The sequence below is a fragment of the Anarrhichthys ocellatus genome, unplaced genomic scaffold (assembly GCF_004355925.1).
Source record: "Anarrhichthys ocellatus isolate YVR2014 unplaced genomic scaffold, GSC_Weel_1.0 scaffold31, whole genome shotgun sequence".
Classification (NCBI taxonomy): Eukaryota; Metazoa; Chordata; class Actinopteri; order Perciformes; family Anarhichadidae; genus Anarrhichthys; species Anarrhichthys ocellatus.
The window spans coordinates 2,478,001-2,493,000 of NW_022280061.1; the positions used below are offsets into that span (position 1 = coordinate 2,478,001).

The 15,000-nt window shown below is 45.2% G+C and overlaps 2 protein-coding genes across 3 annotated transcripts in view; both read left to right on the top strand.

The window, feature by feature from the left end:
• Positions 1-11,262, top strand: part of cc2d1a (coiled-coil and C2 domain containing 1A) — a 17,277-nt gene extending 6,015 nt beyond the window's left edge. For both annotated transcript variants that reach the window (XM_031864601.1, XM_031864600.1), the window contains exons 10-28: positions 117-244; positions 948-1,020; positions 1,131-1,264; positions 1,666-1,753; positions 1,868-1,944; positions 2,088-2,183; positions 2,711-2,833; positions 3,037-3,095; positions 5,455-5,571; positions 6,218-6,291; positions 6,379-6,437; positions 6,531-6,682; positions 6,819-6,909; positions 6,987-7,142; positions 7,352-7,627; positions 7,715-7,841; positions 7,945-8,021; positions 8,112-8,159; positions 8,247-11,262. In XM_031864601.1, the coding sequence (XP_031720461.1) occupies positions 117-244; positions 948-1,020; positions 1,131-1,264; positions 1,666-1,753; positions 1,868-1,944; positions 2,088-2,183; positions 2,711-2,833; positions 3,037-3,095; positions 5,455-5,571; positions 6,218-6,291; positions 6,379-6,437; positions 6,531-6,682; positions 6,819-6,909; positions 6,987-7,142; positions 7,352-7,627; positions 7,715-7,841; positions 7,945-8,021; positions 8,112-8,159; positions 8,247-8,279 (1,988 nt within the window). In that variant the 3' untranslated portion in view covers positions 8,280-11,262. The remainder of the gene's footprint in view (positions 1-116; positions 245-947; positions 1,021-1,130; positions 1,265-1,665; positions 1,754-1,867; positions 1,945-2,087; positions 2,184-2,710; positions 2,834-3,036; positions 3,096-5,454; positions 5,572-6,217; positions 6,292-6,378; positions 6,438-6,530; positions 6,683-6,818; positions 6,910-6,986; positions 7,143-7,351; positions 7,628-7,714; positions 7,842-7,944; positions 8,022-8,111; positions 8,160-8,246) is intronic.
• An 868-nt stretch (positions 11,263-12,130) lies between these two features.
• mri1 (methylthioribose-1-phosphate isomerase 1) overlaps positions 12,131-15,000 on the top strand; it is a 5,186-nt gene continuing 2,316 nt past the window's right edge. The window contains exons 1-3 of the mRNA XM_031864688.1: positions 12,131-12,652; positions 13,622-13,845; positions 14,977-15,000. The exon at positions 14,977-15,000 is cut by the window's right edge and continues 146 nt beyond it. Coding sequence (XP_031720548.1) covers positions 12,521-12,652; positions 13,622-13,845; positions 14,977-15,000 — 380 coding nt within the window. The 5' untranslated portion in view covers positions 12,131-12,520. The remainder of the gene's footprint in view (positions 12,653-13,621; positions 13,846-14,976) is intronic.

Consider the following 15,000-nt stretch of genomic DNA (forward strand, 5'->3'; position numbering starts at 1 on the left):
TGTGTGTGTGTGTGTGTGTGTGTGTGTGTGTGTGTGTGTGTGTGTGTCCGTGTGTCCGTGTGTCCGTCCGTCCGTCCGTCCGTCCGTCCGTCCGTCCGTCCGTCCGTCCTGCACAGATCTGCCTGCTCCCAGCAATGTGGGAGAAGCCCTGCAGCAGAGGATGGACATATACAAGTCAGCAGCAGAGGGAGCCAAGAGCAAAGGAGATGACCGGAAGGCTCGCATGCACCAGCGCATTGTCAAGGTATACACACCGTGCCCCTTATGTACCATATCGTTGTAACTATTTTCAAAGCCGAATAATATATTTTTCAAAACAAATACAGCTTTAGATATTCTCAAAGATACAGCAATTTGGGATGCATCTTGCGTTCCTGGCTGTGTGCTGCTGTTCGGTGGCGTGTTATAACTGGTGTGTGTGAGACTCACTTTATTCTGACTGGAAATACCCTCTGTTGCTTTTACTGTAACCACTTCTGTTGCTCATTTTAGCGACCAGAATAACCTGCAGTGAAGTCTCCCTTGTTCTCTGAGGATTGTTGAAAGCCATTGTGGGGGAAAAATAGGAAACCTTTCATTGTGAAGTAGATTTGGCTGAGGCGAGGTAAATGGATAAAACAAGAACGTGAAGACAAGAACATGAAAGAAAGGACAAGATATTGTTGTGCGGCATATACTATATTGTATTAGTAGGAGTGGAAGCACTTTGATGACGTAGATCTCCATGTGGGATATCTGCTTCTGTCAGTATTCATATGCAGGAAAGACACTTTATATTTTGGGTGGGATTGTTCGCTATAGATATATTGTATTTATTCTGATTTACAATGCTACAATTGAGGAATGTATGGACTATGACAGAGTAACAATACCAGAATATAAGAGTATCCAAGCGTGGAATTCTCCTTACTAACAGAATTATCAATCATCTCCTCTGATCTCAAAAGCAATACCAGGATGCCATCAGAGCTCACAAAGCTGGACGAGCCATCAACTTGTCTGACCTACCTGTGCCGCCAGGTAACCTTCTCCCGGTGTGTTTCAGGATTGGGCCTCTGCTGCACTTTATAGTTACAGTAAGGTGTGTGTGTGTGTGTGTGTGTGTGTGTGTGTGTGTGTTGCTCTTGTAGGCTGTCCTCCACTTCAGGGCTCAGAGGGGAGTCAGCAGAGCTTCATGGGTGTCCTGGAAACGGCGATGAAAATAGCTAATCAGGACGCAGACGCAGAAGATGATGAAGAGGACGGACAAAGAGAGGCTGCCAAGGTAAAAGATAAATAAATAAATAAAGGTACGACCAAATGGTCAAGTTGTTGTTGTGCAGCCAAGAAATCTGATTGGTCGCCTTTTCAAGCGAGGCTTGCCACGTTTTATTGTTGGCCGTGCCAGCTCCTGTGCAGGTTATTGAGTTATGACTGTTGTTTCTGCTACATTCTCACATCAACACCGTGCGTCACTGTAAACCACGGGCAAGTATATAAACAGTGACTCACTAAAGTTAGTGAAGACACAGCTGTTGAAATTGTTAAAAATGCTAAATCAAGGTCCCAGGTAAGAGAGCAGCGCTGCACCCAGACCTCTGTATGTGTGTGTGTGTGTGTGTGTGTGTGTGTGTCATTGCATTTGTGTGACGCTTACCCTCACACTCGCATGTTCCTTCTCTGCAGCCGGCAGTGCGTCCACCCGCCCAGAAAGCAAAGTCTCCGGCTCCTCAGCCCCCCGGAGGCCCCTCGGCTCCGAAGCTGGGACCAAAAGGTTCATTCAGAGTGTTCTGTGTTCTGCCCGCACGTACAAAATGTACCAATACGAGGAGTTAGAGTGCTACGCGAGGCAGAGTTTCACTTCTTTTTCTCTTAATTATCCTTTCAGTCCAGCAGCAATTGGATTTCCTGTTGCTAAGGCGACAGGCTTTTATGCGTGCCGCGCTGCGATCCAAACAGATGAAGGTAAGCTGAGGGGGTTTCATTTGTTTCTCTTCTTTGCTGATAGAGTCCCTGACATCTTTATAGTTTTGGTAGATGTCTTTTATTACAGCCGCCTGTTGTTTAGTTGGAGTCTTGAACATCTGCTGCCGTGTGATGGTTTGTAGGACATGACTGGAGCAGCGCAGCACCTCCGACACGCCAAGGGACTGGACCCCATGGTCACCGCTGCCAACGCTGGGCTGCCTGTTGATATCAGCAAGGTCATAAATATATTCTTGTGTGTGTGTGTGTGGGTGTGTGTGTGTGACCTGTTGTCACAGGAGCAACCAAAAGTGTGAGGTGTGTTAACACAAAACGGGACAGAAATAGAAGACGGTAAGAAGGAAGCACGGGGTGAAATCAAAACACCTTTGTGCTCATCACGGTCTCACCTTCTGTGTGTGTGCGTGTGTGTGTGTGTGTGTGAGTGTGAGAGAGAGAGTTTATTAGCATTTTTTCATTGCCATTCATCTATTAATATTTCACATAGTTGCCACTTCTCCCATCTGACTTTCTTTCATTTTTCCTGACTTTCATTTTAACATCTTTGTTTCAAATAACCCGTGTTCTTCCCTCTGACTCACAGTGTGATTACCAAGAATATTAACTTTGTGCCTCTGTTAGTTTGTCTTCCTTTCCGTCCCCAGAACATCACACAGGCTTACAAACATCTTCACAATTTCTAGTGGACACATTTTATTTTGTTTTTTCTGTCGCTCCACATTTGTAATCGTCTCTTTCCTGACAGATTCCCAACGCTCCAGTCAGCGAGGAGGACTACTCCCTGGCCCGCTCCCGCACCTCCCCTGTCTCCCCTCGCTCCAGTGAACAGTACCACGGCCTCATGGATCTTTTGCGGAAGCAGCATGAGGTCAGGACACTCTTCTCCCTTCTTCTTTCACGTATATTGTATAAGAAAGCGTCTGCTCACGATAACGGCCTTAACAGATTGTTCATCACTTTTCTAGCTGTGCAGCTTTTTAAAAAGACGAATCACAATAGTCGTGCATCATATCGTCTTTGGCTATTGTCTGTTCTCGTACCAACGCTTTCCTTTGATCTGCCTCTCTACAGAAGTGTTTGGGATTCTCTCAGCAGCTCACTCTCTTGGGCAATGTGGCCGAGGCTCTGAAGTAAGAGACCCCGTCGTGGTGTGATTGTTACACATGTTATCTGCAGCCATGCCAATAGGCACATTTTATTAAATTGAATGAATCTGTATTTGAATTGATGGCATCATACTCATTTTGATTGCCACAAATCACAGGCAGCGACCAAAGACTTCACGACTGAGATCAGATGATTTATTATTAATTTTACATCGTTACACATACAACGACAAACACCTTCATTATTTGCTAACTCTGACCAACAGTCACAAGCCCAAAGAAATACATTTTAAATCCCATTAAAAGCTGAAAATATGCAGATTCTCACACTTGAGAAGCTTATGTTTGATACAGTGGGTACGGAAAGTATTCAGACCTTTAAATTTTTCACTCTTTGCTTCATTGCAGCCATTTGCTAAAATCAAAAAAGTTCATTTTATTTCTCATTAATGTACACTCGGCACCCCATCTTGACAGAAAAAAACAGAAATGTAGAAATTTTTGCAAATTTATTAAAAAAGAAAAACTGAAATATCACATGGTCATAAGTATTCAGACCCTTTGCTCAGTATTGAGTAGAAGCACCCTTTTGAGCTAGTACAGCCATGAGTCTTCTTGGGAATGATGCAACAAGTTTTTCACACCTGGATTTGGGGATCCTCTGCCATTCTTCCTTGCAGATCCTCTCCAGTTCCATCAGGTTGGATGGTGAACGTTGGTGGACAGCCATTTTCAGGTCTCTCCAGAGATGCTCAATTGGGTTTAGGTCAGGGCTCTGGCTGGGCCAGTCAAGAATGGTCACAGAGTTGTTCCGAAGCCACTCCTTTGTTATTTTAGCTGTGTGCTTAGGGTCATTGTCTTGTTGGAAGGTGAACCTGCGGCCCAGTCTGAGGTCCAGAGCACTCTGGAAGAGGTTTTCTTCCAGGATATCTCTGTACTTGGCCACATTCATCTTTCCTTCAATTGCAACCAGTCGTCCTGTCCCTGCAGCTGAAAGACACCCCCATAGCATGATGCTGCCACCACCATGTTTCACTGTTGGGATTGTATTGGGCAGGTGATGAGCAGTGCCTGCTTTTCTCCACACATACCGCTTAGAATTAACGCCAAAAAGTTCAATCTTGGTCTCATCAGACCAGAGCATCTTATTTCTCATAGTCTGTGCGGGCTATGCGGGCTTTCATATGTCTTGCACTGAGGAGAGGCTTCCGTCGGGCCACTCTGCCATAAAGCCTCGACTGGTGGAGGGCTGCAGTGATAGTTGACTCTGTGGAACTTTCTGCCATCTCCCTACTGCATCTCTGGAGCTCAGCCACAGTGATCTTTGGGTTCTTCTTTACCTCTCTCACCAAGGCTCTTCTTCCACGATTGCTCAGTTTGGCTGGACGGCCAGGTCTAGGAAGAGTTCTGGTCGTCCCAAACTTCTTCCATTTAAGGATTATGGAGGCCACTGTGCTCTTAGGAACCTTGAGTGTTGCAGAACTTCTTTTGTAACCTTGGCCAGATCTGTGCCTTGCCACAATTCTGTCTCTGAGCTCCTTGGGCAGTTCCTTCGACCTCATGATTCTCATTTGCTCTGACATGCACTGTGAGCTGTAAGGTCTTATATAGACAGGTGTGTGCCTTTCCTAATCAAGTCCAATCAGTTTAATTAAACACAGCTGGACTCCAATGAAGGAGTAGAACCATCTCAAGGAGGATCAGAAGAAATGGACAGCATGTGAGTTAAATATGAGTGTCACAGCAAAGGGTCTGAATACTTATGACCATGTGATATTTCAGTTTCTCTTTTTTAATAGATTTGCAAAAATTTCTACATTTCTGTTTTTTTCTGTCAAGATGGGGTGCCGAGTGTACATTAATGAGAAATAAAATTAACTATTTTGATTTTAGCAAATGGCTGCAATGAAACAAAGAGTGAAAAATTTAAAGGGGTCTGAATACTTTCCGTACCCACTGTATGTATTTGTATCTCCTGATATACTTCTTTATTTATTCAACTGAGCACATCATCACAGTGTCAACACACACACACACTGTGACTTTACTTTTTGTTTTTCTCATCACCATAGTGCATGCAGTGTAGCTTTCATGTCACACTGAATATTTTGCACGTTCTCCTCACAGATCTTTTCACATACATTCAACCATCACGCATTCCTTAAGACTCTCATTGCTTTCTCCAGTTTTGCTTTAAAAAATGTCAATATATCAAACTCCTGAAGTTCTTCAGTGAACAATGCGGGAATCCGTGTGTTCGTTTGATCAAATAGAGCTGTCCGGCGTACTATGACTGCTGTCTGTGCAGAGATCAGTCCGTACTGCCAGACTTCATATGAGATGTGATGAGTTGTGTGTAAGGACCGTCTCTGTTTCTCACCAGGTTTGAGAAACTAGTGGAGGAGTGTATGAAGAGCATCGGCATACTGAAGAACGCCCACGCCAAGGGCCAGCCAGTCCCCAAGTGTCGCACGGAGGAGAGGACCTTGAACACCGTCAAGTCAGCAACAAACATAATTGATAATGATATAATATTAGTTTTAATGTATTTTCTTTCAGCCATGGTAATGACTTCAGATAATCCACCACTTTGGTCCAGACTGAAATATCTCAACAAACAATTCGATGGACTGACAATGAACTTTGTGCAGATGTTTACATTTCCAGAGGATGACAATGATTGACTTTGGAGATCACCTGGATTTTCTTTTATCCACCTTGAGGTTGATATTTTTAGCAGAGATCCTGTTTCCTTTTACTTGAACGTGAGGATAAACTCCGGTTGCATAATCGTTGCATTCCAGTTAAGGATTTATTTTTAACCCGAGGATTTCTGACAGCTAAAGGATATCAGTAATTATTTAAACTTTTTTTCTCATGCACACATGCATCAGATGTTTGCTTTAGAAAATACATTTTTTTAGACTTTCCCTGACGAGCGCGGTAGATGAGTCAGATTGACTCACTCTGGCTCTGCTCCAGTATCATACGGAGCTCACAGCTAGGTAACTCTGGCAGTGACTCATAAACAGGCTCATCAACAGTCGGGATTGTTTGGCATCCAGGGACGCTGACTGGTTGTTGTCTGTCACTCGTGGTGCTGTTTCTAAATGGTCTTGGACCCCCCCCGTTTCTTTCTTATTTAGGATCCACAATGGCCTGACACCAAATGACCTGATTCTGTACATCATCAAAGGCATCAACCTGCCATGTCCCTCAGGTACTGATGGCAGCTCTGCGTCTTTGAAATCACCCGGCAGTAATGTGTCACATGTTTGCTCACGTACACCTACCTCTCCTCCTTCAGGTGTCTCGCCTAACGATCTGGATGCCAGTGTGAAGTTTGAGTTTCCTTTTCCCAGTGCGGTGAGCATCTCACTCGCTCAGTGAGTAGATTGTGGATGTTTCACTCTGGTTTTATCTAGATGTGCTTTAATGCATTCATTTGTCTGCATGTAGGAGGAGGCTCAGAGGGACAAAACAGGCACGGTAAAGAGCACCAACAACCCCGAGTTTAAAGAGAACTTCAAACTCAACATCAACCGAGCCCACCGAGGCTTCAAACGAGTCGTCCAGTCCAAAGGCATCAAGTTTGAAATCGTCCACAAGGGGTAAAAAAAAAAAAACCACACAACTGCTTTTTGGACAATATAGGCAGAAGCTTCCCCGTCTATCCTCGTGATCTAAGCTGTAAATGTCATGTATGTTATGCTTTTGTCAGTTGTGTTCTTCTCTCTGTATTCACAGAGGCCTGTTTAAGACGGACAGAGTTGTGGGCACTGCTCAGATGAAGCTCGAGGCCTTAGAGAACCAGTGTGACGTTAGAGAAATAATAGAGGTAGGTGTTGATGGCAAGTAAACACAAATGCATACGCACATGTACGTACCAGTTCTATCTAACAGTGTGTCTCGTAGGTGATGGATGGACGAAAAGCGACAGGTGGAAAGTTGGAGGTGAAGGTGAAGATCAGAGAGCCTTTAACAGGAGCTGATCTCCAGCCGGTGACGGAGAAGTGGCTGGTTCTCGATCCGGTGTCCTCCCTTTCTCCTCCAGCGAGACAAAAGGAACGGGTGAGTAGAGTATTCACGTGTGTAGACTGTGGAAGGAAACGTGGGATTCCTCCAGAGGACACAGGAAGAACTCCGCACGAAGGCTCCAGCCGGCCGGTTCATGTTCGCACTTAGAACCGAACAGGAGTAACGGAAGCTGACTCCATCGGCATTACATATATTGACGGTGTCAGTTCAGTGAAGTCTCAGTTTGTGTGTGTTTGAATCAGGCTCCATCTCCTCGGTCTAAACCCAAACATGAAGCGAGCAGCAGACATGAAGCGAGCAGCAGACAAGAAGCGAGCAGCAGACAAGAAGCAGGCAGCAGACAAGAAGCAGGCAGCAGACAAGAAGCGAGCAGCAGACATGAAGCGAGCAGCAGACATGAAGCGAGCAGCAGACATGAAGCGAGCAGCAGGAGCAGTCATCCCAACAACTCTCCTCCACTGTACAAACTCACCAGCTTCAGCCTCCTCAACCACGACAGGGAGCGGATGGAGAGAAAGGTATTTGTGTGCGTTTATGTGCGTGTGGTCTAAGCACCGTCCACAACATCCACTTCTCTAATGGGAAAGTCTCGTCGGGTCTCTCAGATTGCAGACTATCGAAAGGCGCAGCGGCATCCCCCCTCTGACCTGGTCCACCAATACAAAGAGGTCACACACAGGCTGCAGTGGCAGAAAGCGCAGCTGGAGCGAGCCTCCTCCGCTCTACTGACCGGTAACTCGCACAAAGAATACAAACGAGTGCTTACTTTACTACCACGTGTGTTTATATGTCTCGACCTCTCAAACACCGACATCTTCCTTCACCACGTGTGTAGAGTATGAAAATGCGCTGCAGCGCTCCGTCCAAGGGTATGCTGACTCCGTGAAGAAACACTCCAGCCAAGGCAACAGGGTAAGTACAGTTGAACTGAGTGTCTGTGTGTGTGTGTGTATGTTTTTAGGTTGGGCCTTATTGTGTAAAGTTGTCATTGTCTTGTTATAGGACGCTGCCAAGGATGCGCTTGGCAGGTTGAGGATGGTGGAGAACGAGGTATGGGTTGCCAATGCAAACAAATGTTTTATCATAATGTCTGTAAATGATGTACAATGTTATGTCCTCCTTTTCTCCCTGCCTCAGCTGGATTCGCTGAAAAGAAAACGCACGGGATGAGAGGAGAGTTAAGGGAGTGGAGACTTGGCTGGAGTACTGTTATATCGTCTCTCTCATACACGTTCATATACAAACACTACATCGGGGGACTTTAAGCACCTTTTGCATGATTCTATGCTGCTCATTTCCATGAAAACTGCATCAACCAATCAGATAATTCTGTCAATTGATCATAAAACATGTGTCACGTTGGGGTTAGTCCCCTGCGAAAGTCATTAAAAAGAAATTTGTAGCTACAAAGGGACACAGAAAGTAAGCATTAAAATGTGCGACGCAGGCTTATTTGCACTTAAACACCAGAGAAAGCTGCTTCTGAAGCACAGCTTAACATACCTTACCGATGCCATGTTCGTTTTTTATTCCCATCTTTCCTTTGTTGGTGAGGAGATCTGTTAGAAGATCTATACGTTTTACATTTGGCACCAGCTCAGAGAGTCAGTGTAGGTGTCCGTAGATGACCAAAACATGTGTGTGTGTGCGCTAAAGTGTGTTTAACCAACAGAGTGAGGAGTTTTTAACCCCTTTTCCCATATTTTATGTGTGTAATGAGCTTAATCTAATCTGTCTGCTCCAGTGTTCCCAGATTACGGTAATCTGCTCCGTTTGGAGTGGTGTGATATGGGAATAAAAAAAAAAACGGGGCTTGGGGGCGCCGCAGCCTACATCCCATAATGAGGGATTAGTGTTTGTGTCACCAAGGAGACGACGAGATCAGACGTAGAGTCGCCTTTGGGGCTGGGGAGAGGGGGTGTTAGCAGCGTGCCGTGAATGTGGTAGAAGCTTAGCTCTGCAGAAGGATTGCTGCTGCTTCTTCTTCTTCTGCATCTTCATCAGCTGTTTCTTCTTTGTTGTCTTCTTCATCTTCACTTTCGTCGCACTAATTCCTTTGCGTGCATTCAGAGCATTCAGAGTCGCGAGTAATCGGCGGCTCTACTTGGATTTTCCTTAAACTCTTAAACAATATTAAGCCCATTATGCTGTCGATTATGAAATAATTATCAGCTGCTGTGTCAGCATGCTGCTATTTTGCACACATTTTGGCAAATGCCGTTTACAAAAGCAGCAGGATCTGTCCCGCTGAGCTCTCCAGTAGCAGCACAGTGGGTGCTGAGTAGTCTGCCCAGAGGAAGAGAACCCAACATGTGCCAGTAAGGCTGAGTAATTGCTCATTTCTATTTCTGTTGCACCACAGACATCCCTGTCACAGGCGTCCGAGTCATTCCTCTCTACTTTACACTCACTGTGAGCGTGAAGTCGAGGGTACAGCATTCAGACCGATCCTGTAAGACTTCAGAAGACGTGTGACAAATGCAGAGGCCTTGAAATTAGTCATTTTGCCGCAACAACTTTAGATTGTACAACAGCATGTCTTCTCTGTTGTGTTTAGTGCTCCGGACAGTAGATTCTGCTGATCCTCATTGACTTCATGCAGCCAGAGAGTAGCAGACGTCTTTAAATGAGCCTCGCTGTATGTGTTGTTTTATCTGACTCTTCAATGTGGATGATGTCTGGTAACTCTGCTAATGGTTGTTTTAGTCATGTGACACAGCAGAGAATCATGCGTTTGTCTTAATCCACCCACTGCCTCGCCCCATTAGCAAATAATCCCGGTTAAAGTTGACCTGATGAGGCCCTCCACAGTCTGTGTTGATATTTATGTAACATCCCTTCCCCCACATTATTCTTTTTAATCTATCGGGAGAAGATATCTTCTGACTCTCTGTAAGTGGTACGTTATACCAACATGATGAAGTTCAACCTATAGTGGATCTTAAAGGCCTATACGTGAGTGTGTGTGCGGGCAAGTAACTTTACCTCCTTAACTACAAATCATGGACATATAATATTTTTGCTGACAATTTTTAAATATCTGCAGCACCAGTTTCGCTTTTGATGCGTTGTCCCGATTGTTCCAGTTAGTCATTAGTTTCAGTGCAGGACGTGAATCAGTTAGCAGACTGTTGCAACTTGCTTGCTAAACATTTACAGAAACAAACAAAACTCTGTTTGAGACAAACATTTACACATTGTCAGTGTATCGTGTTGCATCATTCAGTATTGCAGTTTAGATGCACATACGTTTGAAAAACTGCATTAACGATTAAGATGATGTATGCAGACTCAATGGATTACACAACTCAAGCAAGATTCAAAATTCTACTAATTGTTTTTTATACTTTACGGTAATTAATGGAAACCAATGGCTGTTAAAACAGGCCAAAATGGGTCCAAAACATGGAAAACCACCGGTTTGCTCCTTTTTTTTTTTTCTTTAACAGAAAATGTTTTTTAATATTTATATTTACAAAGTCATGTAAAGACTATGACGTCGTAGATCTGATATAACTCCGCGTTCATCGCCTTTAAACACACTCGCAGGAACTGCAACTGAGCAGCAGCCCCATTCTTTAACTCCAACACCTTTAACCTTTGTCACCTCACACACACTCTCACACACTGCTGCCACATTACCTCACTGCTCGAGTGACCTCATGGCCTCTGAGGCTGTCCTGTTGTCATGCCAACGGGCTCATCAGCATTCAGTGTTGTAGTTCGGTGGTCGGGACCCGGGGAGAGCGACACATCGTTAAAGTTTGTCCTGTTGGTGACTCACTCTCCTGTCTCTCACACACACACTCCGTCTCATATTTTCTTTTTGTCTTCACTCCATTTTAAAAAGGAGACATTTTGGTGGATTGTTTGTCATATTTGTTAATGTTCCTGATCTGCTGCAGTAAATGTAATCATCTGGACTTTGGGGGAAAATGCTTTTTCTTCAGTTAAGTCATTTAAGGGCAATCAATATAAATGTAATATTTGTATACAGTAAATATACAGCATAATATGCTCCGTCTCTATTTTCGAGTGTCAGTCGTGATCATTTGTGCGGCTCAAACGGGGAATGTATGGAGGCCTGATTGTGTTCAGGCTTTATTATCTTCTGTATGAGGTCGTTGTTGAAATCAATAAAATGGTGAAACAGCACCGGGTTTGTGTCTTCATTGAACAAAAAAAAAAATCCGGACCAGGTTTTTCCCATTTGGACTGATTTGTGAACAACATTGAAACTTAGAGCCTGTGGCCCTTTAAACCGTTTCTATCAGCTTGAAGTAAGAGAATATCTCGCAAAAGATGACATGTTTCAGAAGTCTGCTGCAGTCAATTCTGTGAAAATGTTTAGTTCTCATGGATTTTCATATGATCAATGTCTGTGATTGATTTGCAGAACTTTTTATACAGCATTCCACACAAATCCCCCAAAAAGTGCAGGTACATATATATGTATACAGTATGTTCCTAGTATGAAGATCCAGGAGAACCACAGCAGACTGCAACTGGACGTCCCTTTTTGATTGGACTGTTTTATAACTGCATATTCAATGTGAAATATTGACTTATTTGGTGTAATAATGCTTTATGGTAATTTTTGTGTTTTCACTATCAGATATGCAATCCCAGTTTGTGACAAAGGGTTTCCACTAAACACTGTAGTGGGTTTTATAAGGCAACATGTTGGTTGGTTTTGTAATAATTAATACTATTTATTCTCACACAGCTGGTTTGTGGGAGGACTTAAAGCCAATGTCACCTAAATTGATGGAAGAACAATGAAATGGAAGACACAACAGACGTATCTTTTTTTACAGACAATGCTCGCTGTTTTTTGGGGGGGTGAAGCTCGGGGCTTTGGTGTTATGCTAATAACGTGTTTGAATGTGAAATTCCCCCTGACAAAGGGAGGGAAGAGGAGAGGGGGATGGTGCACAGGAACACAAGAGGGGAGTCTTGGTAAAATTGGACAACCCGCGAGACTTTGGTGGGCGTGGTCACAGAGACGAGGGCTTCCTGCTCGGGTGAACACGTGGTTCCGTGTCTGCGTCCCTGCTCGCCTGTCAGTGTGTGAAGGTTTCCAGCTCTTCTCTCACTCCTCTCCCCATCTATCCTCCCGTGCAACACGGCAGACCTTCTCCTGTTTTTACTCCGTCCCACCCGCCTGCACCACCTCCTCCTCCTCTTCCTCCTCTTCCTCGTTGCTTCTTCTCCTTGCGACGGCTACCGGGACTGTCGACAGCCAGGCCGCGGTCACTTCAACGTGTATCCGCTCAGACAGAGAGAGAGAGAGGAGTGAAAGTGTGTGTGACGAGAGAGAGTGTGTGTGAGTGAGAGTGCGTGTGCGCGCACCCGCCCGCAACCGGTCCATCAGTGTTATTTCTCCCACTATCCCGCCTCGTTCTTCCGTGATGACGCTGGAAGCGATCCGCTACCGGGCCGGGTCTCTGCAGATCCTCAACCAGCTGCTGCTGCCACACCAGACCTCGTACGATGAGATCCGCTCAGTGCAGGACGCGTACGAGGCCATCAAGTCCATGAAGGTACGGAGCCCCTTTCTTTCTCTCTCTCTCTCTCTCTCTCTCTCTCCACCCTTTCCCCCCCTCTCTCGGGGATTTCTCTCCCGCTTGCCAGCCGACCCGCATGTCCCGCTGCTTATGCATTTATTCCCGTCGTGCATGTTATTATTCATTTTTTTTGATCGGGTCTTTTGTGCTCCCACCGCTGCACGCATGTGTTGCCAATATGCTTTCCTCCGTGCTCCCGCTGTCGGCCCGTATTTTTGTTTTGGATGCACCTGCAGCACCCGCCATCTACCCCCCCCTCCTCACTACCATCCTTTATAGTTTTCACATTATCATGTGCAAGCGCGACTAACTCTGCATCTGCACACAGCCGCCCACCCGTGGAATAATATGCCCCCCTCCTCTTTCTTTGGGAGAGATTATTGATGAATTATTAATGACCTTTGCCAGGGTTTTTGTTCGCGTTCGGGTCTTGCATGCACTCGGTGACACCCCCAGCTCGTTTCTCCCTCCATACCTGAAGGCCTGACACGGAGAGATGCTCAGAGAGTTGCATGTTGTTCCAGTTCTCCAACAGCTGGGGACATTTTCAGGTTTTCACTTATTAGGGCTGAGCAGATATTCACTCTTTTGTCCTCCCCGGGTACACACACACAGACAGCAGCTACATGTTTGATCGTGTGTGTGTGTGTGTGTGTGTGTGTGTGTGTGTGTGTGTGTGTGTGACAGAGTGAAGGAATGTTCCATAAGCAGAGAGGGTGATGTCATGATAATAATGGAGTCTAATGGTAAAGAGAGGGAAGACATGAAGACAGATGATATCATTTTGGTCTAAGCTTTTTGGCTCAGTGATCACCCGCTCACAACTCTGTGGTGGGAAGAGATTAATACTCCTCACTGGAACTGGGAGACATCTGTTAGAAGTTGGCATAGAGAGCAAAGATGAAGACCACCATGTGATGCTGACTCCTCCTCCTCCTCCTCCAGGTGCGGGGCGCCCCGGCCATCGCCATCGTCGGCTGTCTCAGCCTGGCGGTGGAGTTGCGGGCAGGCGCCGGGGGCGACGACCCCGTTACCTTCATCAGGGAGTCTCTGTGTCACCTGACTTCGGCTCGGCCCACCGCCGTCAACATGGGCCGCGCCGCCCGCGAGCTGATGGAGTTTGCGGAGAACGAGAGCATGGAGAAGAACTCGGACCAGCTCAGAGAAAGGTGGGCTGGTTAGAGGGAGATCACACAGCGGGCAGCTGCACGTTGTGTGTCGGTTGGTGTGTGTGGTCATTTGATTAATTGAAGTGCTGATTAAGGGATGGGTTTACTTATTTTTTTTAGTTTTACTAAGTTTCTGTATTTTACTACTCTATTCATTTACATGTTTTTATTAACCCATGACTGCAGCGCAGCAAGGAAACAAAAAGGACATTTTCACTAATATTTGTTTCCTGTGAGTCCCCCTCGTCTGTGAATACGGGATTTGTTTAGAGCACGAATTGAATTTATTAACTTCTCAGCCGTCCTACTTTCCCATTTCCACTGACATACTGGTGCTTGTTCAGCGGGGAAGACGAATACCGTTAGCAAGGACACGTGAATGTACAGTAGACAACGTTTGCTCCAAACTGCTTTGCAAGTGTTTTATGAAGGTGATAACGCATTGAAAACATCCGTTAGGATTAGGAAACACCCAGTGAGTTTCAGAATGTAAATTATTTGTTTTCAAGAAGACTCCAGAGGACCCTTTGAAGATAAACGGACACTCTGTCAGCAAACACTGAGCACTTCTGGGTTGCTTGCTCTTGTCGTATAAAACTTAGACTGTGAATTGAAATGATCTAAACTCGTTCCTTTCTTGTGCACAAGTTAGCTGCTGCGATAGCACTTCGTCTTTTATCCCCAGCTGCAGGTGTCTTTTTGAAAGTTATCAGATCACATAAAAATGTAAAAGTTGAAAAACAAACCCTGAATCGTGTTATTTTAGCGGTATTAATTTGCTCCACTCGGTAAGAGCGGACCGTAGATTAGAGCATGTCAAAAGACTGTTTGTGTACACTTTGTGAAACAGATGGCTGAGAAAATGCTGAGTGGCCCCAATTATGTAATGGATTGATGCTTTAAGTACAAAGAAAGATGACAATGAGGAACAATATGATGCAATAAAACAATAAGAAACAGATTCTGTATTAGAGAAGGAGGCGCAGAGGAACTGAAGTCAGGACAAACAGAAACACGGAGACATATTGTAACTGCAGACTTGATGGACACATTAAGTCCACAGTGGCAGATGGAGCCTCCTCTCAGTTCCCACCTCTTCTGCCCCCCCCCCCCCCCCTCCTCCTCCTACAGTGTAATTGCCTGGATCGAAGACAT